This window comes from Micrasema longulum, unplaced genomic scaffold (genome assembly GCF_059751315.1).
Source record: "Micrasema longulum isolate JH-2025_06_02 unplaced genomic scaffold, ASM5975131v1 h1tg000141l, whole genome shotgun sequence".
Taxonomy (NCBI): domain Eukaryota; kingdom Metazoa; phylum Arthropoda; class Insecta; order Trichoptera; family Brachycentridae; genus Micrasema; species Micrasema longulum.
Window position 1 is genome coordinate 247,783 of NW_028277347.1, and position 26,213 is coordinate 273,995.

At 31.6% G+C, this 26,213-nt stretch overlaps 2 protein-coding genes across 4 annotated transcripts in view; one reads left to right on the top strand and one right to left on the bottom strand.

The window, feature by feature from the left end:
- Positions 1–3,366: 3,366 nt before the first annotated feature.
- Positions 3,367–9,828, bottom strand: mRpL37 (mitochondrial ribosomal protein L37). Its single transcript, XM_088242530.1, has 5 exons — positions 9,534–9,828; positions 7,074–7,421; positions 6,251–6,540; positions 4,482–4,651; positions 3,367–3,694 (listed from the first exon to the last, which is right to left on the bottom strand). The coding sequence occupies exons 1-5, from the start codon at positions 9,704–9,706 to the stop codon at positions 3,443–3,445; spliced, it is 1,233 nt and encodes a 410-aa protein (XP_088098656.1). The 5' UTR covers positions 9,707–9,828; the 3' UTR covers positions 3,367–3,442.
- Positions 9,829–9,953: 125 nt separating this feature from the next.
- The window catches only part of LOC148284192 (uncharacterized), a 36,968-nt gene continuing 20,708 nt past the window's right edge, over positions 9,954–26,213 (top strand). The window contains exon 1 of one of the 3 annotated variants that reach the window (XM_088242520.1): positions 9,954–10,128. The gene's annotated coding sequence lies outside the window, so the exon portion shown is untranslated. Of the gene's footprint in view, positions 10,129–21,896; positions 22,050–22,210; positions 22,509–26,213 lie in introns of those variants that run through there. The other 2 variants (XM_088242519.1, XM_088242521.1) reach the window with 2 other exon arrangements.

Genomic DNA, 26,213 nt, shown 5'->3' on the forward strand with positions numbered 1-26,213 from the left:
ATTTAAAATTGTTTAGATGTGCCTAATTTATTATTTATTTATGCCTAATTCTTACACATACGATTTACTGTGAATATAAACATTTGCACCCCTTACCCATTTGGTCATTTCATAAAAAAAAAACTACATATTATTTATAAGGGTTTCATTTTGATTAAATAATAATTTAAAAACTAAACTGATTTTTGAGCCTAACGCATGTATATGTTTTATTTGTGCGGTAGTGATTTTCCTTTTTTAATTTTTTAAATGAATGAAAAAACAATGTTGACTGGAATTTCCTCATAAGATGCAAATCCTCATTACGCCGGCAATATCTGCTGAGTAAACCTTTTTTAAAAGTATTTTTAATTTCTCATTAAGATTACATGATTTTGTTCCAAAAATATATACTTAAATATTTACTTGTAATAAAAAAATATATATTTAAAAAAACCATCATCGAAAGGTCTGTTTGATTAATCTGAACAATTTTTAAAATGTTAACAGAAATTGGCCGACGCAATGACGAAATATGAAAATTCTATACTAAAATGCATATGTAAAGGGCATATAAATAAATATATTATTTTTTTTAAATGTGAATGAAAATTCTGTAAAGGGTTACAGAATTACAGAATACAGAATTAATTCACAATTGTAGGGAACAAGGTTATTTCGCAACAATATTATATTTTTTCAAGCATAATATGTAAATAGATAGCGATTTTTAATTCATAAACAATTGGATAAATATTTTATTCATCTTAAAAATTAAAAAAAAAAACTAATATCAAACAACTATGCTCCCCCACATTTTGTATTTATGAGAAATATAAAGAACTGCTTGTTTCGTGTAAAATCCAACCGAGCGCAATCTAATTCCAGCATTTAAAAAAATTTGTGCATAAATTAAAATGTGGATTCAAAATTGATTTAATTTTAAACTTGTTATTAAACTAAATTTGACTCATCATCATTCCCTTTCCACACCTAATGCTGCATTGGCACAGCGTATATCTTGATCATTTTTGTTACACAAAGGTAAGATGATCAGTCTTACGCTTCAGGTACCAGTCCAGGGACTATGAAATATTCTAAAATGAAAATAAACTTTTAAATAAATGTTTCGTATCAACCATGTCGGGAATCGATCACGAGACCTCTTGCATGGTAGGCAAACGCGCTGATCATTACACTTCGAGGCGGACAAATTTGACTCGATGACTTTAAAGGTTTGGCCTTTAATCATATTTATGTTAGTAATATTTAACTGCAGATTGATTTATTGTATTCTCCTAATGTGTAAAATTGTTATTTTTTATGATCACTTGTAACTTGAAGATCACAAATTGTGATTATATGTTATGTAAAATATTTATTTAGAAATTAAAATGTTATTAAATTTTGGACTGGGGAGTTGTTTACTAGACGCTGCTGTAGTTCTTGCATGTTCAATATACCATTTTCAGCAAAATTGAATGTCAATATGTTCATTATCTTATTACGCGTCCATGTAGCTAAAGAACTATTATCTTTTCCATTATTAAATAGTATTTTCAGCATTTTTTGAGTGCCGATCTCCACTTACTAATTTGACTTACATACTTGACTTTAAAAACAAAAAAATGTCTCTTGTAAAATTTGCAAAATGGTATATTGAACATATAAGAACTAGGGGCAGCGTACAGTGTATTTTTATGAATAGATTTTTTGATTTTGTTGTCCACGGTAGGGGAGTTAAAAATTCATTCCCATGGTATGTTCACTGGTGTCATTTCAAACAGAAATTTGGCTTGAATAAAAGTTTATCCACACTTGTCCACAAAAATAAACATGCGTACTAATTCTAGTCAAGTTATAAATTATTTGAGACTGGAAAACATGTTGAAAATAAAGTGTTTAACTACAAAACTTAAATCAAATTCGAATCTTAAACGTAATTTAAGAATTGAAAGTAAGAAACATGATTTTACAGTACGCTATAGAATTCAATCATGTATGGGTTATTTCATACCTTTTAATGATTAGTTATTGTTTAATTTATAAATATACATCACATTCAAACACTACAGATTTTTAAATTATATTGTTTTTTTATAAATAAATTATAAAAACAAATCATTGTTTTTTCAATTCCTGTTAAATAAAATACTATTTTATCATAGAAATAAAAGAGGAGTGATACTTAAACCCACAAATATGGAATAACCAGTGACTGGTTTAATCGCTTTCGCAACATCTTCGAGACTGTTATCTTTATTATGCAATTCAATGTATTTATCGTTGTTGCGCCAGGAGTATCGTTATGGATAACAAAAAGGAAAAATACATCATATTATTTTGATAAAATATGCAAGTATATTTTGTTGAAATAAAATTTTGTAATCTTAATGAGAAATTAAAAATACTTTCAAAAACCACATAACAAATATTGCCGGCGCAATGACATTATACAAAAACCATAAGTAGTAATAAATAATAAAGATAACTCAAATTTGCCAACCATACAATATAACATAAGCATTCTTTTGATTTAAAAATAATTCATATTAGCCCTAAAGGCCATAAATAAGATAAATGAGAAATTTTCAAAATCAATAGATTAAAAAATATACCCGATGTAAAATTACTTAACGAACAGCTAACACACATTTATTCCCCATTGCAATAACTTTACTAATTATTTTACTTTTCGTATGTCGTAATTGACAGTCATTAATTAGCCTCACCGGGATGGGAGAATCAAGAACCCGAGCAACAACAATATATTTATGTACTCAAACTCATTAAAATAAGATTATAACAACTCGTGTATTTACCCCATGACACTTTGTTAAAAGTTCCTTCAGACAAAAGCAATTCACATTTGTCACGTCTGAATAATATTTCATCTTTTTTATAAGGTTTGAAAACGGATTCTCTACCTTCAATATACCTGTAAATACCTGCATTAATTGTAGACACATCGTACTGGATAGTGAGTATCTTAATACAAGCAGGTGAATTTTTTAGTGAAGGCCTAGGGCATTCAATTTCTAAAAACTATTTATGAAACAACTGTCTATGAACACCATCGTCAAGACAGAATGAAACAAATACAAATGTATTTTTAGTAAAATGTGTAATTGTTAAGAGTGCATTTTGTGAAGCGAAATACAAATTAATGAAATAAAATTGAAGAAATATACTACTACAATGTTATGGCAGGCAGACGTCTCAACAGACACATAAGAATCTAGGTGTTACAAATGAAGTCAAAACGTCATGATTTGATTTGAATTAAACTTTATAAGTATTTGTAATTTAGAATGGGTTTGTAAGATTTAAATTAAAGGGATTTTCATAATGAATTTTCAACAGATATCGGTGAGAATTAAAAATAAATTTTACAGTATGTTTTTATCTTTTTATTAAATTATACAATTAGAACTTACGAACTAAACAAAAACATTAATATTTTTTATTGATTGTTGTATAAGGCGTGGAGGTAGTTATACACATTAGGATTATATCCTTCTAGCGTTGGAATTGCTTTGACATATCCACACGTGTCAAATAATTTGATAGTTGGGGCATTATACCAGATATTCTTGACTCCGTTTGATCCATTCATATCGAGTGTATTAAGCTGCAAAACTCCCAGGTAGAAATTGCACCCATCAGTTTGGACACATTGCATAGTAACTGGTTTTGGTAGTACTTTCGTATCTTTCTGTAAATAGTGAATATTCACATCAGTTTCTATTAGCTCTGTTAGATGGTGCAAGAAATGGTACCATAGTTGTACCATTTCTTGTACAATTTATTTCATTGAAAACTGCGTAGGCATGCGCGTATGTTGTTATTTTCAGCGCCATTGTGCCCAGGAAATTTTATAATGCTGATGAAATTGTAAAAATAGTCTGTAGTGATGGGGCAATTGGTATTTTACACATTTATATTTTTTAATTCCCCCAGAAGATGCAGCATTAAGAAAAGAAAACCCTTTGGTATATTTAATTGAATACTGTCTACCTCAAGGATTGGTTGGTTAGCGTGTTGGGCTAACTTGCACGAGATCTCGGCTCTGATTACCGACTAAGTCAAAAATGAAACATGTATTTATAAGTGGTAAAAACCACTGTCTTACAAAGTTTTTAAGGTGTCAAAATGTTTTTGATGAATTCATCACTAGCAACATAAAAGGCTTTAGTTGAACAGACAGCATTTAAAACGCGCCCGTGAAATGGCCAAGGTTTTAAAAAAAGAGGATAGGATATTAAACTATTATTAAATAAAATTAATTAAAAAAAAAAAAAATCGTATACATTGCCTTGTTGAAATTCATAAATCTTCTCATGCACAAAGAGCATTTCATTTATTTTTTAAAAATTTATCCTCGGTACCTGTGTTTGAATACTGTACCCACTGTAAAGTATTCATAAATTAGGCTAAATAAAAATGGGTAGTATAAAAATAAAATCATAAAATGGACAAAAGGGATATAATTAAATACTTACACCGTATAATGACTTAGCATAAGCTGAAGCTACTGTGAAAGAATGTACAAGAGATCGTCCCAATTTTTGTTTCTCTAATACTGGAGTTCTGTATAGATTTCTAACAAATGCATCGTTGTAATGTAAGAACGTGGTGTGAGGATGAAATGCTTTTTGGTCACCGTTAATTGCTAAAATAAAATTATATTATGGTAAATAAATAATCAGCAACACAATGATATTTTCAATTCCATAATATTTTACAAGTACATAATGCCCGCAATAAATGTTTAGTATAGCACTTAAAAGTAAAGTAAAGTAGAATCGGGTTGTGGTCGTGTGGCTAGTGTCTCGGACTCACGTACCAAAGGTCCGTGGTTCGAATCCTACTCTGCCCCAACTTGATTCCCATTTTCTAATAGAGAGTTATTTACAACTCGTTGAAAATGGCCCTCAAAATGAAATATTTGGGTAAATCATAAGACCGCAAATATTTATTTTCTAAAAAAAAAAGCTATGATTTCCCACGAGAGCGGTGCTTCATCAAGCGATGGATGACATCATTAAAACGTTGCCTGTACAAACTAGCATTTTTGTGCCTGAAAATGAGTGCAAACGTGATTTGGATTATCCAAAATGTTGTTATGTATGTTGATTCCCATTTTCTAATAGTGAGTTATTTACAACTCGTTGAAAATGGCCCTCAAAATTAAATATTTGGGTAAATCATAAGAACGCAAATATTTATTTTCTAAAAAAAAAAGCTATGATTTCCCTCCCACGAGAGCGGTGCTTCATCAAGCGATGGATGACATCATTAAAACGTTGCCTGTACAAACTAGCATTATTGTGCCTGAAAATGAGTGCAAACGTGATTTGGATTATCCAAAATGTTCTTACATAAGGACCTACATAGGTCTAATATTTTCCCGCTAGTCTGGCAAGTGTCCTGGATTTTACAGAGTTTTCTATGCCAATTATACTGTATTATACTATTGCGGTCTCTGGTGATTTGTACCGTTCAAACTACACTAAGTATTCACCTCAACCACGGCTCCACAAGTTAGTAAACAGACATGGATATAATGTAGATTGGTTTATTTTATCCTTATTGCAATGAGGAACTTCAGCCCTACGGGAAATTGGATACAAAAATGTTTTTTTGTGCGCGGTAAAAATTAGAGCATTAAATTGTAGGGCAAAGTTTCTTGAAAATGTACAAAAAAATAATAAAAAATATTTTAATAAAAACGTACTAATTTGACGTCACTAGTTCATATGAACCAACCAATGATTGGAGAGTTGGGAAGGATATCCGGTCGGCTTACCGCAAACGAACCAATGGGAAGAACCAACAGAGAACAACCTCTGACGTCACACGCGGAGTTGTTTCAGAAATACAAAACATTAAAATATCTTAGCGCTGATAGTACGATAAGTAATTTTTTTATATTTTTTTTAAATTTGGCTTAGTTTAATAGTCTTTTAACAAATGAAAAAAAGAAAAAAAGACACTGAACTTGATGTCCTTATTGAAATGCATACTTTTTAAGAATTTCTTTTTTGTACTGTAATTATTAACTGTAGCTGGCGATTACCCTTATATAAAGGAATGCATTGCCTTTTGTCACTCCAAAACTTTTTATTTTTATTGTTATGTATACTAAAGCTTAAATGTATATGATTTTATTTCCATGTTCGCCACCAATTTGTTTTGTTCATTTTGTTTATATACACAAGTGTTTTGGATTTTGTTTTTATGATTACAAAATTCCAACAAGTATACTTACGATAAAAGTCTTCGAAGTTATAGAAATGCTCAGGTTGAATAGTGATCATGTGGTTTATGGGATGCATATTCGGTATTTCACTGCTCTCGAAGTCTTCCATCTTTGGGCTGGGTGGTTGCATTGGTTTGGCAGAAGTGACGAGAATATTGGATTTGAACTGAAATTGAATTTGGACACCATCTTTTTCGAAGGAAGTCATTACATTCGCATCGCAAGTTGCATACCTGTCCTTCGCAGCGTCTCCTGAATTTCTCTCCAGTATAGTTAGGAGTCTGTTTGTTGTAATAATGCTGAAATACAAATGGATTTATATTGATTGTATGATCACATGATGGTGCATAGGGCACTGGATGGTGATAGGTATTGTTAAACTAAAAGCAGTGAAACTGATCATCTGTTACAGGAAGGTAAAGTGATTAGTCTTACGCTTCAGGTGCCAGTCCAGGAACAGTGAATAATCGCAGTGTAAAACCACCTTTAAAACAATTATTTCAACTCCACACTGCTGGAAATTGAACCTTAAATATTTTAGACTAATTTGCCAACCACTAAACTACGACATCTATCCGCTTGATTTACATTCTCAGAGAGAGAGTACAGAGAGTAGCCATTGAGTCGAAACTCATCCAGGGTTCTGGTTTTATTTCATACACAAATTTTACACGGCTGGACACAAAGTAGATAGTAAAAAAATATCATAAAATCGTTATGGTTATTTCCTTACTTGCACCTCATGGTGCAAAGAGCATTGCATTGGTACTCTAACTCCAGCGTATGGAAAGGGAAATGATAAAATAATGATCTATATGAACTTCATACTTACTTTCTTCTATTGCTAGAAATTCCCAGAAGTCTAGCAAAATTTACTGCGGGTCTTTCCGGGTCTTTGGTTTTAGGAAGCTTCACCTGAGTGCAATCGAATATGTTGGCCGTTAGAACAGCAGTCCGGATTTGTTTGTGTACTTCCTCCGAATGTTGAGTTTGCGCTGCTTCCTCTATATATTCGGGAAGAGTAGACTCGACTAACACAGATTTGGTCAATACTTGAGCTTGCATTAATCCTTCGAGTAATGCATTCCTCTCCATGTGCACATAACATTCTCTTTCCTTCCAATCAGGATGGTTCTCATCAAGAGGGACTGGTAAATCCTGCAAGCCTATGATGGGTTCTCTGAAATTTTGCAATAGCATAGCATTTTTAAAAGAAAATCTTAATTTTTAAAATTCCTTATGATTTTTATAACTCGTATGCCAAGAATTACTAGCTAAGTTATATTTTGTTTTGTAGGTGTCCGTGTAAGTGTTCTGAAAATTGATAAATACACTTTATTCCTTGGTTGGTACCTTAGCAAGCATAGGGCACTGCTTTGGTACTTGTTTTACCCTAATCTGCATCTAAGTGCGGGAGTAGTTAAAAGTATAAACACTAACAATAAATCTACAATTCCTAAAATATGAGAGAAATATAACTAGATTTACCGAGGTTGATATTTTTCAAGCCAATTAATGTAAATTTAAGTCAAAAGTCATAGAAATATTGAGAGAAGCATGTATTGAATTAATTATTATTATATACTTACATTTAATTTCTGATTTTTTACATTTCTTTTATTTAACATAATTTTAAAGTATGGAATTGGAAAAATAATTATGAAAGTAGGTTAAATGCTGTCGAAATGCGATCCCTCAGACGAATGCGTGGTAAAACGATGTATGAAGGTCCACAAATGTCGAGATTTGTGAACTATGTAAGGCTGAGACATGCATTATCGACAGAATCAAGAGAGGGGTGCTGCGTCGGTTTGGACATGTAGAGCGAATGGACAGCGAAAGAACGGCTAAAAGGATCTACGATGCGAATGTTGACGGATGCAGAAAATGAGGAAGATCGAGAAAGACATGGCACAATCAAGTCCATCAAATACTTGAAGATGGACATGTCAAGAGTAGGAATAATCGGCATGCGTGCATGAGAAGATGTATGAATGTAGAGGAAGCGAGGTCTGTATGCAAAGACAGAGTGATATGACATTCTATCCTCTCTGCCTACCCCTACGGGGGGAAACGGCGTGATGGTTTGTTTGAAGTAATTGTATCACAGTTTATTGATAAAATGTAAGAATGATTTGTATTCTCAGGAGGCTAATCGCAAACTGTCACCTAACATGCCGGTGTGAGAGACAGTGCTTGCCAACTTAAATATCAAATGGTACACTAATCATTTGTAATTTAATATGAATTATTTTGATTAATTTAATTTAATTTATGTTAATTATTTTATTTGTTTACTCATCTGTGAATCTTAACGGATTTTATTTATAGCAAGTCGGGACACGTATATGAAGATTAGCGTATTTATTGAAAATAACAGTGATAAACGAATCCATGATCTCATACACATTAGCAAGCGTTGCATAGGAAACTGCTTTGGTATATCAATAAAACGTATCCCAATATTATTTAGGGTTTCATGTCTTTGTTTTCGGGAATCGAATCCAGACTTCATGTGTGGTAGCTAAACTGAGCAAAATACATTAACCACAACAGCAGTTAAACATGATCTTATTGTTTGGAAATTGGATAGCTATTAGGGTCTTCTGTATTTTTACAAATCATAATAAACACTGTATTATAGCGTTAATAGACATTGGATAAAGTTTGGGGATAATTTCTTCTACATATATGTTAAACAATTTATAAATTAAATGTGTAAATACGATGCGACTATTAGAGCACACATAAGAATATGTTCAAGTGTGCCCCACTTCAAGATCTTCAAGTGGTTCTATCCCACTGCATTCCTCTTAGGCATACTTGGGACCAACATTTTGCAACTTAGAAAGGATGGGTTCACACTGACCCATTTTTTCAGACTGATAAGAGGAACTCGGGCATTTTAGAGAGAATATATGTATTTTTTTTATTTCCGATGTTTATCTCAGACAGCGTCAGCATAGACTGTTTTACCTCCCATTTTCTAAAACCAACCTGCCTCTGGTTAGGACGATTGGAAGAGCAGTCAGGCAGCCGAATATTATCACTTTGGAGATTGACCTCTTTCACATCAGTGAAACTATGTTTATGAGGCAAATATTCTTGCTATTGGAGAGTATTATATTTAAATAATGTAGAACCATTGCTTAAGGGTTCCTGGTCTGATATGTTGTCACAATATAACGGGCTTAAACATTTTGTTTTACGTGTAATGTTATTTTGGTAAAATATATCAAATTAAATTTGAAGATTTAAATAATAATAAAGAATGATATGAAAAAATAAATACCTGTAAGGTTTTCGGACAACTTTAATATAATCGTTTGCGTCCACAACTTCAATACCCTTCTTTTTCATTTCATCAATGCCAATATATGCAGGAACTCTTTTACCTTGAAATATCCAGTTTTTCTTAAACATAAATTCGATGTGTTGATGAAGTAATATTTGAGTTAACCGCATTTTGATTGATTACTTATGTATTATTTTATTAATTAAATAAATATTTGAAAACAAATCTCGATCGGATTCTAACCTCCACAAAATAATTCCAGTTTCGTGTTTCTATGGACACTTTTTTTGACGTTTGACATTTGAAAAAATATTTTACCATGAAAATATTAGGGATTTTTGAGGAAGATAAGTAAGTACTGTCCTTCGAAATAGTTACTCTGGCCGAGTTAAAAAAAAGTGAGAATACAAATATGTTTATGATTTTGTTTTGTAAATAAAGAGTTATGTCGCTTTTGGCTATTGTGAGTTATGTTGTTGACCAAAATTGGACGCAGCTATCGCATATTGTTGCAATTGGATCAAGAAAAAAAACTCAATTGACGGAGAAAACCCTAATCGATCGTTCAACAAATCGCTGATGAAAATGAAAGGTAGGTGCGGTCCATTAAAATCTATAATAAATCTTTGTTTATGTGTATCTAACCAACATCCACTAGATCCAAAATGCGTTTCTCTGTGACGTCATCAACCGTAGGGTGAGATACATTTATGTCATTAGTCATTATATAAAACAGTTAACGGTGGTTTGTAAGAAAATACAGATCAAATCATAAAGTCAACTCATACATATATTACAATACATAACATAAATAAAATTATTTGATATGAAAAGTGAAACATAAAACAATAAATACTCAATGAGTAATATTGCACTCGATAAATATCATAAGCAACAAATAAATGAAGATTTGTTTCCAAATTAACTACCTACCGATTTGAAAGTAACATTTTTACCTATGTAAAATATATATATATCGAAATATGGACGAAAGTAAGTCAAAAGTAATGGTATTTGATAAGGGAAGTGAGGTTACTGGCTGCATAATAAATGCAAACAACGAATGTCTCTAACAAGTAGAAGAATTTGTGTGTCTGAGAAGCATGTTTTCAAGAGATGGAAGAATAGAAAAAGATGTTGAAAGGAAAGAGAATGCGGCCAACAAAATAAACGGCGCACTAAACACAGTCATTGCTAAAAAAATATGCCAATCGTAGCTAAACTGGCATTGCACAACGGAGTTTTAGTATCAACACTAATGTATGGAAGTGAACATGGAACTTGCAGAAGAAGGGTGAAAGCCGAATGAACGCGGTTGAAATACGATCTCTTAGACGAATGTGTGGGAAATCAACGTATGACAGGGTTACGAATGATGAAATCAGGCCAGATGTATGAATGTGAGCTAGAATTGTATGCAAGGATAGACGTGTGTGGCGGTCCATTCTCTCTGCCTACCCCTACGGGAAAATGGCGTGATGGTAGTAGTAGTGGTAGTAATCTACAGTGCTCACTGCTCCATTAAAGGTAATGGGGATAAGAGGAAAGGATTCGTTTTTTTCTTATTAAGTACCTACACATTAAATTTCTTAAAATTTCTTTTCGTGCTGCTGTGCAAAATCATTCAAAACCAAAAAAAATAAAATATCGAAATACTTCAATTTGGTGTCCACTAGTTCCAAAAAATATTTTTGTAAAACAAGAATCAAGTTGTGGAAGAGCGTAAATTTTTAAACGCAAATTTCCGAAAAATGAAAATTGGACTAAAAAAATCGTAAGTACTCACTCAATGACCAGCATTTTATTGTCTTTTACTCAAATAACATGAAAAAATATAAAATGTAATAAAATATTTTTTTGAACCACAACAGGCCAAGAGTGTTTTTTTTAATTTTATTTATTTATTTATTCACACTTTTTATCAAAATACAATTCCATATTCACTTTGCCCAGCTAACAAGGGTACATACCCCGTTCCAAGCTAGGCAATTACATTTTAATATATTATAATACTTAACAAATTAATATAGAGCACAGACAAACAAAATATAAACTTATTCGGATACACATTTTGATTCATATACATACAGACATACACATATATACACACATGTATATATAAATATACACATATATACACATGTACATACACACACACGTACATACACCCATGCGCATACACATACATACATTCATAAAAACATAGACAATTTATTTATGCGAAACTTCATGGTTGTCATCTATAAATATATATTTTTTAAATTATTCCTTATTTTTTATATTATATTTTTGACATCCAGTAAGGTTCTCCAATCCGTGGCATGCATCAACTTTTCTGACTCTCTGCGACCAATGTCATGAAAGAGCGAGGTCAACACCTTCCGTAACTTGACAACACTCCCGTCTTTCCACGATTCTGGCAAAAGGTTATGGACCTTTTTGCCTACGTTATAGTGTTGTCTCGATGCCAGAACAGTGTTGACCCCTTCACTTAGTATCAGATCCCTATTAGAGTATCTTGTTTATGGTTGTGTTTTATAGTTGTTTATTATTGTTTATTATTATTTATTATAGTACATTACACATTACTACATAGACAATTCAACTTGAGTCCGTATTACAACGGCGAGTTAACATTTATCTTCAAGTTTATCCACAAAATAAAATAAAGTTTTCTGTCTGAAAAATAGAATATGAATATATATTTTTTCTAAACATGTTTAATTACAGGTTACCGACGGAAATACTTGAAATTTACAAGAATGTGTACAAAATTCATACATAAATATCGATTTTACTTTATACTGTCTCGATATGCACCAATGTAGATAGCGTTTGTAATCGCGGCCCTGCAACCCCTGCCCCATGTCGTCCAATTTATTCTTTTCATTTTATTATCTGGTGATCCAAGTTGACTTCAATTTTATTTTTGGGAATATTAAAGTCTAGGCATTTACAGGGCTTATGACATGTCATTGGCTGGTTTAAGTGGCCACTTTACACACTGGGTAACATTCACCATTTCTGCCCATGTTTGAACATCCACATTTCCTCAACTCTTCTATCTGTTTACTTTTGTGAAGTAAAAGAACTGAAACCTTTATCACGTGGGTGTGGGCCTAGACTTCCATATCCCTTCCCAAAAATGTTTTCCCTCTTTGTTGAAATAAATTTAAATATGAATAACTCTCTAGGGAGGAAATCCAGCCAGTCTGCAAGCATTTGGACATACTCAAACATTGTTCAATTTTATTTCCCCAAACATTTCTTCTAGCCTTTTGATTAAAAAAAAACATTTTCAACTCCAACTCTATCGTAATTTTATGTAAAATAAGAACTGCTAAATATTACGTTTAATCAAATTTTTATATATGTTTCTTGATAATACACATTCTTGTAATTTTTTTATATTTTTAAACGTAATTTTTATTCGAACGCTGTTTTATTAGGTTTTCTCTATTTTTTCTGTTTTATTTGTTTGTAGGTATTTGCATTTGTGAATATATTTTTTTCCCGGCTAATATTAAGTACTACAAAATGGTAATCAAGGAAAAAAATATAACCCTTGTAGTGACCATATTAATATAATTTTAGAATAATAATTTATAATTTATAAAAAAAATAAAGATCGCGATTAATTCGTTTGACTAGATTAGTTTCTATCCATTGGTGTACCAATGAAGTGCCCTATGCACCATTAGGTGCGGAAATTGAGTGATGATGATGATGAGTTTCTATCCACTTTTACAGAACTAATCAGTTTCTCTTTAGCATGTCCTTCAAAAAAAGTAAAATGCAACTTGCATCATAATTGCATTTTGCAGAAACCGTTGATTACAGCAATAATCAATTATGAACTGCAATTTGTGGCTAGAACATATATCCAATCATTACGAGTTTTGAAAGGATTATGCAGTATTATGTAATATAAAAGTAAATTAGTGGTTCTGTTGAATTTTGAATACCTTATACTGTTATTATGGGCTATTCAAAATAAAACATGTATTTTGTTTTCATTAGGTTGCATTACATTATAGCACTTGAGCGATGATAATGGCGCAAGTCCAAAATTGCCTTTATTGAGATAAGTCCGCAGAAATGTTCCTGAAATAATAGTGTCACAATGATCATTATGCCATTGTTATTTCTGAAAATATTCAAAGCTATGTCGATGGCATTAGTGGGTACAGTTCAAGTTGCGCCTTTGTTTTTCCGAATTAATGTTAGTTTCCTGATAGCGCTTGTGTGTGAAACTGCTCTTCTGTAAAAATGAGTTTTTTAAGTTGTGTCACAATTATTTACTGGCGTAAATTATGATTATGCCTTTTTCATTGATAAAATATATTTATCACGCTAAGTAGAAATAAACAAATCCTAAAAAATATACACAAACGAAATGTGTAGATTTTGTTTTTGTGTAATTTATAAAGCTGATATTTTTTACTTCCTAAAATTTTTAAAACCAGCTGATTCCAGCAAATAGTCATCAAAAGTAAACATTATCGTTTGATAATATACATGTTTTTTTTCTTCTCATAAATGCGTAGGTACACTCAAATCCGTATTATTTTTATAAGCTTACAATCAAATACCCATAACTTTTATTCAATAATTCATTTTCATTAGCAACAAAAAATCAGCATTGTTACGAAATGACGAAGTAGTGCTACTGGAAATCGGATATAAAAATGTTTTCTTACGCGCGGTAAAAACTAAAGCATTCAATTATAAAGCGAAGTTTCTTAAAAATGTATGAAAAAAAATGATAAAAATGATTTGACAAAAAGTGCACTACTTTGAACTATATATAAGTTCACTCGGATAATCAATAATAGAGAGTTGTGATAGATTTCCGATTTCTAGGAAGCTAACTCACCAATCAGCAGAACTCTCTGACGAGAACTTGTGACGTCAAGTGCGCAGTAATTTCAAAATTATAAAACGTTAAAAAATCAAATCCCCGATAATACAATACATAAAAAAAATTGGCTAAGTTTGATAGTCTATTAACAAAAAACTAAATATAAAAAAAAACCTCTGAACTTCCTCATAAGTAAAATGATTATATGGATTATTGATTTATTTTTATTTAAATTTTCAAGTACAAATAATAAGTACTTCGGCGGACTAATATTTAAAAACAAGTATATTGTTAAGTGTCCTTGGTACGGGTAACTCCAGTGAGGTCACATTATTTTTATTATTAATCATTGTTTATTTATATGGAAAAAAACGAATAAATGAATTGTTAAAAGCAAAATCTTCCAGCCAACCAAAAAAAGGTCAGAAGAAGAGTTGGTCGAAAATTTTTTTACCAAAAAACGAAATGTGTATAAAAAGATATTTACATAAAAAACCCGAGAAAAGGTTATGGCTCTAAGGATATAAATATAAAAAAATTTCAGGCGTTTTTTGAAGGTGGCCAAATAAGGTGCATTCTTTATATGAAGCTGAAGCTCATTCTTGAACAGAAAAAAGATGTATTTTGTTTGAACTTAATTCCTATTAAAAATATAATTATTGCTACATCTAAATAATACATAGCGGGTTTTAGGACGTATCCTTTCGACGATTTATTATCAATATAAATAATAAGAATTTCTGTTAATTGATTTCGTATTAAACTATTTCTAAGATTAAATGAAAGTATCAAGTAGACTCAGATAAGAATGCCTATGCTAACACATCTTTTATCTGGCGACGACTTTTTCTATGTTTGAACTGTGTATGCCTTATCAAGTAAAAATATTTCCACAATAATTAATACAACATTAATATAGTTTTTAAGAGATGGCAAAAACTAGTTTCAACTAAACGAAACAGGTGAAAACTGTTTCATTATATAATTAAAAGAAATAAAAATAAATTGTAACCATAACTAAACATGTGTTAAACTTTTACATAAATTACGATTTAAAAATCGTAATTTCTAATTGCAGGTCTTTAGACCTGGATTTTTAAGCAAAAATAAAACGGTTTTAAAAAAAATCTTATTAACAGACCCGATCGCAAAACTTAATAAAAAATTGAAATTAAAAATAATCATTTTCGTTCTTGTGATTTACCCAAATATTTCAATTTTGGGGCCATTTTCAACGAGTTGTAAATAACTCACTATTGGAAAATGGGAACCAAGTTATGGTAGAGCGGGGTGCGAACCTCGGACCTCTGATCCGTGAGTCAGTGACACTAGCCATGGGACCACAACCCGGCTTAAATATTAAAAAAGTGCATTGATAAAAAACTAAAAAAAAAGACAAGTAAATTATTTGCTATTTTAATCAACATTACATCGGTATCATTTTTAAAAGTATTAATACATGAAATCTTCCGTTGAATTATGATTCAATTAAATAATAAAACAAAGGGCTTCTTATATACGATTGTAATGCGAGCCTTATCTGTATCCGGGCGAAAGAAGAATACAGTTCTGCATGTGAAATATAAGCAGAATTCTGAACGAGTGATTTTGATTCGATAGCTACCTCTCGGGTAAAAATGCTGAAAAAGGAAATATAGCAGAGAAAAGTTGGCTTCGCAGTGTAGTGGTTGGCGCGCTCGCCTACCACGATTGAAGCCCTGGGTCCGATTCCTGGGAGGGTAGACATGAAAAATTAGCATATAAGATGGTTTTCCACTACAATTTTACACCGTCCCAGGTCCCAGTACTGTCACCTGAAGCGTAAGACCGATCATCTTACATTTACGTAATAGATGATCGAATTACGCTGAATTCAACTTTTAAAATTAAAATAAAATATTAATGGTAACGGAAAAGAAATCCTGAGAAACCAATGCTGAGGATTTATAGGTAAGTCTTAAAATGTCTGAGTCTGATAACAAAAAGTTTAATATTGGGACTGTTTACTTACCGCCCGATTTAAATACAGAAACGTTCTCGGAATACCTTGATAATTGTCAAAATATATGTTCTTTTAATTACCACAACACACATACATTAATTTTGGGTGATTTTAATACATATAATATAGAGCACGTGTTTACTAACTCACAAAACACAAATCTTAATCCCGTTAATATTTCGATTGATTATAAAACTGAAAAACTCATAGAACTAATATGCTATGGGGGTCTTACTCAATACAACTACATACATAATCATAATGGTAGATTGCTTGACCTTGTTCTTTCATCCTCTTCTAACGCAACTGTAGATCAATCAATGCATCCTCTTGCTCCTGCTGACAAATATCACCCTCCTCTTGAAATAACCCTCTTGATAGAACGGACAAACAATACGCTGAGGAATACTCAGGATGATGCTCCTAAATACAATTTCTATAAATGTGACTTTGTTAATTGTTCTACCGTTTTATTGATAATAGACTGGTCTTGCCTAACCGACCTCAGTGTAAATGATAGTCTTAAGTGCTTCTACAACATATTGTAGGAAACTATTGACACTCATACACCGAAAAAACGGCGCTACTCCAAATGGTATCCTGAATGGTTTGATACCCCACTTATCAAAGAAAAAAATAAATTTCGAATACGTTTCAAAAAATATGGTAACCCTAGGGACTACGAATCTTTTGGACTTTTAAGAAAAAGTGCAAAAAAACGAATACGAGAATGGTATAATTCTTTTATCACTTCTGTCGAAGAATCGATAAGTAGTAACGTGAATAGGTTTTGGTCCTTCGCTTCCTCTAAAACAGTATCCAATATTATCCCAAAGGCTATGCACTTTAATAACGAACAAGCTACTGATGATCATGAAATTTTCAAACTATTTTCCGACTTCTTTAGCTCCGTATTTTCTCAATCAAACAGTCCGCATAATAGTAATGACCCATCAGATTCAAGTACATTGAATGTGTTTTCATTAACTGGTATTTACTTCACAGAGTCAGATAAAATGGGAAAAATGAAAAATTTAGACGTTAAAAAAGGACCTGGACATGATGGCATTCCACCATTATTCGTGGCGGCCTCCGTGGTGTAGTGGTCAAGACGCTTGACTCACGCACGGAAGGTTCCGGGTTCGAATCCCGGTGAGAAAACAAAAATTAAAATGTGATTTTTCTCAAGCCTGGGTGCTCTGTGATGTAATTCACCACTGTAATTAGGCCTCCTGGCCTGTTGTGGTGCAAAAAAAAAATGTTCAAAAAAATGTTCAAAAAAATGTTCAAAAATGTTAAAATGTGTGCTTCGAGCCTAATAAAACCATTAAATATAATTTATGACAAATCTTTAAAAAGCGGTCTTTCCAGAACTCTGGAAAATAGCAAACGGTGATAAATCCGACATTTGTAACTATCGTCCAATATGCATTTTATCTTGAGAATAAAATAAATTTAAAAAAAAATTGAGTCTATAACGTACCGATATATCTACTGTCAATTAAAACAAGTGCTTAGCTTCCAACAACATGGATTTGTGAGTAAAAAATCAACCACCACAAACTTACTGGAATATGTGGACTTTTTGCGTGGCACTGTAGGTTCCAGGGGACAAGTCGACGCATTTTTTACGGACTTTAGCAAGGCGTTTGATAAAGTTAATCTTCGTATTCTCAAAACAAAACTTGAAAATATTGGTATCCATGGTGACCTGCTGCGTTGGATTCAGTCATATATATCAAATAGGTGTCAAGTGGTAATGGTTAGAGATTATGAGTCACTGCCCTATTCTCCAACTTCCGGAGTTCCCCTATCATCCTATAGTTTAGAAGTGTAATCTGGTCACCTCATTATATTACTCACAAAAATACTACTGAGTCTGTGCAAAATAGTTTATTCGTTTGCTCTCATTTAAGTGTGGATTGAGTGATATTTAAATATTAAAAGGTTGTAGGTGAGGAGGCAGTTGGCCGACGTAATGTGCCTGTACAATATAATTCATTCCAATCTTAATTCATCATTTTACACAGAAAAAGTAACTTTAAATGTACCCACTCGGTGATTAAGGATGCCCAATACGTTTTCCCTTTCAGTATTTGATAACAATATTGCCCACTATCCTTATCTCGAATCATGAGGTTGTATAAAAATATGGAACAGGATACTGATATTGATGTATTTAGTGATGGTCACAAATATAAAAATTCTGCTACCATAAAATTGTTATCAATCCCTCTATTATTCAATATAATTTATTGAGTTAATTAAAAAAAAAATGTTACTCTATTCTTACTGTTATTGTTACAGGTACACAAAAAAACGTATTATTGTTACGAGACTGTTTATAAATTATCAATGTTTAAATGAAATTTTATTAAATTGTATTCGCAAACTTCGGTGACAACTGTCATCAAGCGGAGGCGATACGGTTGGCTTGGCCATGTGCTGCGGATGCCTCCTGAGAGCCTTAACCACGCTTGCCTACTTTACAAGGCATCAGGTTCTCGACGTTCTGGTCGTCCACTGCTGACTGTTCGTCGGCAGTTTATGTCGGAATTACGGAACGTGAACCTGACTTGGGAGGATGCACAGGAGCTGGCAGCCGAGAGAGATGCTTGGAGGATCTTTGTGGACACCATAAGCTTCAATTAGGGAGCGGACATGGAATAATGAATGAATGAAATTGTATAAATTATTTCTATTATTAATCAAATGTTGGTCTATATAACATTTCAAATTTTTGTTTCGTCGTTAGTGGTGTTTACTGAAAACTAAAACTAAATCAATAAAATAAAAGACAGTTAGTTTTTTAGCATCCCTAGGACTGCTTGGCATAGTTTTATTTTAACTATGTAACTAACTTTATTGTAAGTTTTTTTTTGAGAATGGTAACACTTGGGAGAGCCGACGTGCCTAGACATCTCGACGCCGGCGCCGGCTGCCGTCGAGACGCGCCGACGCGTGATCCTAGCGCAGATTTCACCAACCAATATTTTGATTGTGACGCACGTGGCTTTACTGATTTTCCCATTCCACAAAACGTTTTATAAATATTTTATTACGTATCAGACACTGAATTTTAAATATCTGAGTAAAGTTAGTAAAAACAGTTAATTATTAATCTAAATAAATAATTTTTTTATTTCTTTTACACAATTAAAATTTAATTTAATAAAATTCATAAAATAGTAAATTATTATGGGTACACGTTAATTCATACGTAAAGTGTGCTATTAAAAATGGGAGTTCACATTCTTAAATGAGAATTCGCTGCATTATTAATGTATGTGTTACGTTAAATAAAAAAATAAAGAATATCGAATGTTTTTTTTACTAACAGGTATTGTCGTAATTTCGCCTTTAGAACCAAATGGTGCATAGAGCACTCCATTGGATCATCAAATGCAGTGTATCTCGATCCTCTATTTCGTGAAGGTAAGGTGAGCAGTTTTACGCTTTAGGTGTCAATCCAGGGATAGTGAAATATTGTAGTATAAAACCACCTTTATTAAAAAAAAAACAAGTTGACCCGGCCACGAATCGAATCCGCACGCATACACTACGAGGCTGACTTATCACCACTCAATTTCTTTTTTCAGGACACTATATCCTCCAGCTAGGGAGCGGACATGGATTAAATAAATAAGTTGATAATGGTTCCAAAATTGAAATACTTGTTTGGATTCCATGTCCAGGCGGATGAAGAATACATATCTGTGTGTGAAATAGAACCATAACCTTTTCGTTTTCGACTACTCTCAGGTAAAAATACAGAAAAAGGAATTCGAGTGGATATCGGTCTGCCTCGATGCGTGTTGGTTGGCGCGTTCGCTTACCGTTCTCAAGGTCCCGGATTCGATTCCCTGGTAGGGTGGAAGTAAAACATTGGTTTCAAAGGTGGATCTGCACTGCAAAACAGCGTAAAAATAAAAATTGCCAATTGTTCAAAATGCTTAAAAATCGGCAGGATTTCCAAAAAATTCGGCAGATTGCTCTTAAAATCAGTAGACCTACCGAAAAATCGGTAGAGCTGGCAACGCTGCTGCAAAATTTCATCGTTCCAGGGCCGCGATTATGAACGGCTATCTTCATCGGTATATACTGAGACGGTATATACTAATATCAATATTTTTGTATGAAAGTGTGTATATTTGTATAAAAATTCAGAGTTTCTTTGTTGGTAACCGGTAACATGTTTAGAAAAAAAAATTGTAAACATTTCTATTTTTCATACATAAAATTTTACCTTGTAGATAAAATTTAATTTTATCTTACCATCATAATCGAAGCCCTGGACCGGATACCCGTTCATCACTTTATCTTCCATGTAACAAAAAAGATCTAGATGCGCTTTAACTGAAGTGCTGATACAGTGCCCTATGGCTACGAAATGATGATGATGATATTTGGATAAATTCTAAAAACGGTAATATTTCTTTTAAAAAATACATATATACATATATTATACGCCAGGCACTGTGGTGTAGTTGGTTGAATGAGCAACTGTGAAACTGGCGTCGAAAGTTCGATTCCCGCCAGCAAGAAAGAAATCGAAGAAAGTATTTTTCTCAATAGTGAAATATCACTTTTTACTAACATTTTTTAAGTAATAAAGATGCATGAAATACTGTCCAGATTTTTTTTTTTTTCCTTATTAGTGGCATAAAAAATATTTTTAAATTTGTAATTTTGAATTCCCGTGAAAACCGTCATTCCATTGGCCACGTCCCTAATACTTCACGATTCATGTTTATTTGTTCCCGGCCATTCAAATTTGTTTAGAACATTGTCACGAATCTTGACGTTACAACTACCAAGTCCAAACATGCCGCGTTTTTCTAGAGACGTATTTAAAAAATATATATTTATAAAATTTACATATGAAAACATTTCTACACAATATCTATATTGATTTTGAGAATACAATTAATTATTCTAAACCCTTTTCAAACATTTTTATCGGTATTCGTAGTATGTGATATTTCCCTATTGTTCTAGGGGTTGTGTTGTATTTTTCATAACTTCCTCACCTTTTGACAAGCCTCCAATTTAAAATATTAGCGGGTTACTCCCTTTAAAAAAACTGAAAAGTATGTTTTTAGTTTTTACTAGAACCCATTCATTCTACGTTCTGATATGTGAAGCGTAAGACTGATCAATTTCTCTCAGCTGAAGAATTTAATTTAATTTTTATTTGGTGCAATTCTTGTACTAAGTAGGCCCGGAAAAGCATTGAAAATTATATTATAAGTATATGCGTTTATTGGCATCTAATTTGTGAACAAACGTGCGTGACTACATCGTGATTAAATACTCAGAAATGATTACACACTCTAATCAAAAGGTCAACCGTCAGAAATGAATGACAAACAACGTGTTTGCAAAAAGTTTAACACTTTGGGAAAACATTAGGTAGGTACTAACCAATCTATTTGTTAAGAACAAATTTATTGATTTGTGACGCGGGACGTAAGATAGTATATTTTGCGTGCAGATTCGTTCGGGACGAGTTTCCTTTTGCCGAAGAGAAGTTATATTTACTCCAGTTCGGATATTTGCTCTAGTATTAAACACGTGGCCGAGCGCAGCGGTCGTTTACACGCGCAGAATAAAGACCAGAATATTATTCAAATTTCGTTAAAAAAATTAGGTAGGTACTTAATTAGAAAATTATTTTAAAAGTTTTTTAAATTGGGAAAAGTAAGCGAATTCTTTATTTGAATTTTACTTCGCCGTGGTTGCGTTCAGTTGTTTTTAGTGAAATTTTTCAATTTAATGGTTATGTTCAAGTTTACAAAATGTTAGATTAATCGGATTTTGGTTTTGAATTATGCACCCAAATTATCTAGTGTTTTTAGTTATTGTGTGTTTAAAATTGTAGTGCTGAATATGGTCAATGTTAGTTGCGGTGAAAACACCAAAGCATACTTATACAATATGTGTTTCTAAATTTAATAGTGGAGTTTTAATCTGGAAATTTTGAATGAAAAAATCAATTTTCTTAAGAATTAATTCATTAGTTTTACGTGCCATAGCAATATAATGATTTGAAAGCGTTCATTTTGTGTTTTTGGAGTAGATGAAAGGTTGATTTTACAACGTTTCTTAGGTGAGAGAATATTTAAATTCACATTTAGAAGGATTGTTTACAAATTGAATTTTTAAATGATTACGAGTATGTGTATGATACGGCTAATCTGAATTAAAACAAATTAATATATGCGCGGGGAGACTGACGTGTATAATGCTGAAAAACTGAAAATAGTCTACACAATGGTCTGTTTTGAGTTTTAAATAACGTGTTAGGAAATCATGAATTGAGAATCTAGGTTAACGAAATGATGACAGGTATTCTAAAGATTCAAATTGAATTTTTATCGGGTTTTTTGCATAAAAATTGTATATGATATATTATAATGCAATGTTATTTATATGTGCTGAGAATTTAACTACATTTTGAAAATTTTATCAGCTAGAAAATCCCATTAAAATATCAAGATTAGTAGTAGTTATTTTTTTAATTGATACATAAACACGACCGCGAGATAAATGACAAAATAGAAGGCGAGTAAACTTCTCTTAAAAGAGTAGTTTTACGTTTTGACCTCTTAGTTTCATTGTAGACGTCGCTTAGTACGCAACTCATGATTTGAATTCAACTATGCCGTATATTTGACGGACTTATGCAGTCAGTACTGTTTTTACTTTTCATAAATGACATTGTTTCCATTTTTGAGGATGTAGAAGTTGTCTTGTTTGCAGACGACATAAAAATATATAAGGAAATATCAAATGTTAATGATTGTAAAACACTTCAGTTAAACTTAAATAAACTAAATAGTTGGTGCATACAAAATAATTTGTTTTTGAATGTAAGTAAGTGCAAATCAATTACTTTCTGTCGTAAAAAAAACCCTATTACGTATGAATACACTATAAATGATATATTGCTCGAAAGAGTGAGCGAAATTAGAGACCTGGGTATAGTGTTTGATGTAAAATTAGATTTCGTTAATCATATTAACAACATAACGAACAAAAGCATGAAAACATTAGGTTTCCTGCTTCGCACTGTCAAAGATTTTAATTCACTTAAAGTAATAAATATTTTGTATGTAGCACTAGTTCGCAGTCAGTTAGAATATAATTCCATTGTGTGGTCTCCTCTGTATAAATTACACATTAAGAACATAGAGAGAATTCAAAAAAAGTATTTGAGATTTGTAAATTTTAAATTAAATATTCCCTTAGATAACATAAATTACACGTATTTATTAGACACTTTAAATTTAATTTTATTAGAAGATCGTAGAAAAATAAATGACCTCCTTTTTTTATTTAAAATTTTAAATTCGGAGCTCGATTGTTGTGAACTCCTGAATCTCATTAACTTCAAAATACCTAATCGAGTCACTAGAAGTACGGAGTTGTTTGCAACTACGAGTACATACGTGGGTACTAACTATGCACGACACTCTCCGATTCCGCGTTTACATTCCTTAGCCAACAAATTTACTTGTGAAATAGACATTTTTAATACGACAATTATTAATTTTAAAACGTTCTTAAATGCACTGTTTGAAGCAAATTATTAATGTCGTAATAAAACTTTCTTTTTCATACAATTCTTTCTCTGTTTTTGATGTGTATTATTATTATCTTATCTCTTTCTGATATTAATTTATCAAATATTTTTGTGTACCGTATATTATATTATTTTCACACATATACTTACTGTTAACTAATTTTCATTACTTGTTTTTAAGATTAATTTGTTAATAACATTTTTTTTATACGTATATATGTATGTGTATATATGTGTGTATATATATATTTAGAATTCTTAACAAGTTATTTACAATTTGTTTTTTAATTTTAACATTGTTCTTATATTCATATTTTTAATCTTTTTTTTTTTATGCAAAGTTTCGCTTTTTATTTTGCATTGCAGTTTGCTTTTTATTGTTTCTACATGTATATAAAATCTTTTTTTATTTCTTTTAATGTGTTGTGTATTTATACAATTATTACTTTCTTTGTTTGTAGTTACCTGTATATTTATTTTTACACTTATAAATATATGAAAATGTATTTATTTTTTTGTTTGAATTCTTTACAAGTTACTTACAATTTGCTTTTTAATTCAATTACTTTTATTATATCCATATAAAATTATTTTTTCTTTTTACTATGTAAAGTTTCACTTTTTATTTTGCATGGCAGTATGCTTCTTATTGTTTCTAAATGTATTGTTTATCTTTTAAATTTTTACGCACTATGTTTGTACTTAACTGTATATTTTTTGTAAATGCCCCTTGGGCGTATTGTAAAATTAAATAAATTAAATAAATACAATTTCTTATAATAAATACAGGTACTAATAAAAAAAATACAATTGAATAAAATTAAATCTAGGAAAGAAAAAATAAAAATTACTACCTCAAGACAAGATCCGGTCTATCTTAGTGATTTTTAAAATCTATAAACACTTACACAAAAAAGTTCAGATCTTGTCTCGAGTTTACAATACGACACAATCGGGATATTGGTGCATGCAAGCCATAGTTTGTGCAGTGTTGATCAAGGAACAGCACATTATTATTTCGCGACCGGCGGATTGGCACCGGCGGTTTTAAACTGTAGAAATACTGCTGAGATCTTAAAGAAACAGGATAGGATCACATTTCACGTATAATTAGCAAATGCACGTGTAAGTAGCAAATGCATTACTTTAAAAAAATCATAATTTTTTCATCTGTCAGATTGTCAAAGAAAACAAAACGCACATTTTGTAAGTGTTGCCAGAGTAGTAAAATTTTTCATCATATATTATTTAACATGTCATAAAAATATTCGCTTTATGTAAAATAAAATTTGTTTCATTTTTTAAGTTCAACGTTCATTAATTCATTTTTTCTTATTAATGACCCTATATTTATCTACTTTGTTGTGTCAATCAATGTTACCGCGTGTACAATAAAATTTAAGAGAAATTTTAAAAAATATAATTATCTTACTTTTTTGTATTATGATTATACATTTCGCGATCTGGCAACATTACGCGGCAGCTTGCGCACGCATGCGCGTAGTAAATGTGGGGCAAAGGGAAGGGGGGGGGGGGTTTGGACACAGTCCGATGTATTCAAATATGATTTTACGCTCTTTCTGGACTATTTCTAATTCTATGACTCATTGATTGATTAATTGATTTATATATTTGTAACAACTATTTATTTATATAAATATGACTAAAGTGAATAATATCGTATACACTATATATACTTTTATTTAAATATAAGTTGTAAATTAAAAATAATTAGTGCTTTCACCCTCAAATAGGAATCTTTAGATTCAAATATATACACATACTAGTTTTGGGAGTAAAGTTGTTTATGAAAATTATCACAACTTTTTTTTTAGTTATGAAGCTGGAAGATTGTTAGATTTATTCATTTCTGTATGGAAATATCTATCTAATAAGAGAAAACCAATAATTTTTAAGTTATGAATTTATAGAAATGAAAACGAGTGCTTTTTTTAGTATAATAGGTAACATTACTCTTTTTTTTTTCATAAATGTTGGCTTGTCTATTCTACGGAACTGAAAAAATGGAGCCATCGATATTATTACATGAGTACCTATTGAGAATTCTTTACAACTCTTTGGTGCGAAGTAGACTTGAGAGTGGCTGGATGATTTGGGGACCACGTGAGTTAAAGTACTCTCTTATGATGGAGAGGGTCCAGTGGAAATTTCTACAATTTTTCTACATGAGGGAGTGCGGATATTATCCATGGCTTTATCCCATCGAGT

What these genes read in the sequence shown, in the direction of transcription:
- mRpL37 (XM_088242530.1), bottom strand. Translation starts at nt 9,706, where the DNA reads ATGCGGTTAACTCAAATATTACTTCATCAACACATCGAATTTATGTTT. An exon ending in ATTTCTAGCAATAGAAGAAA is followed by an intron (nt 6,541 to 7,073) that starts GTAAGTATGAAG and finishes TTTGTATTTCAG; the next exon opens with CATTATTACAACAAACAGAC. An exon ending in ATGCTAAGTCATTATACGGT is followed by an intron (nt 3,695 to 4,481) that starts GTAAGTATTTAA and finishes CACTATTTACAG; the next exon opens with AAAGATACGAAAGTACTACC.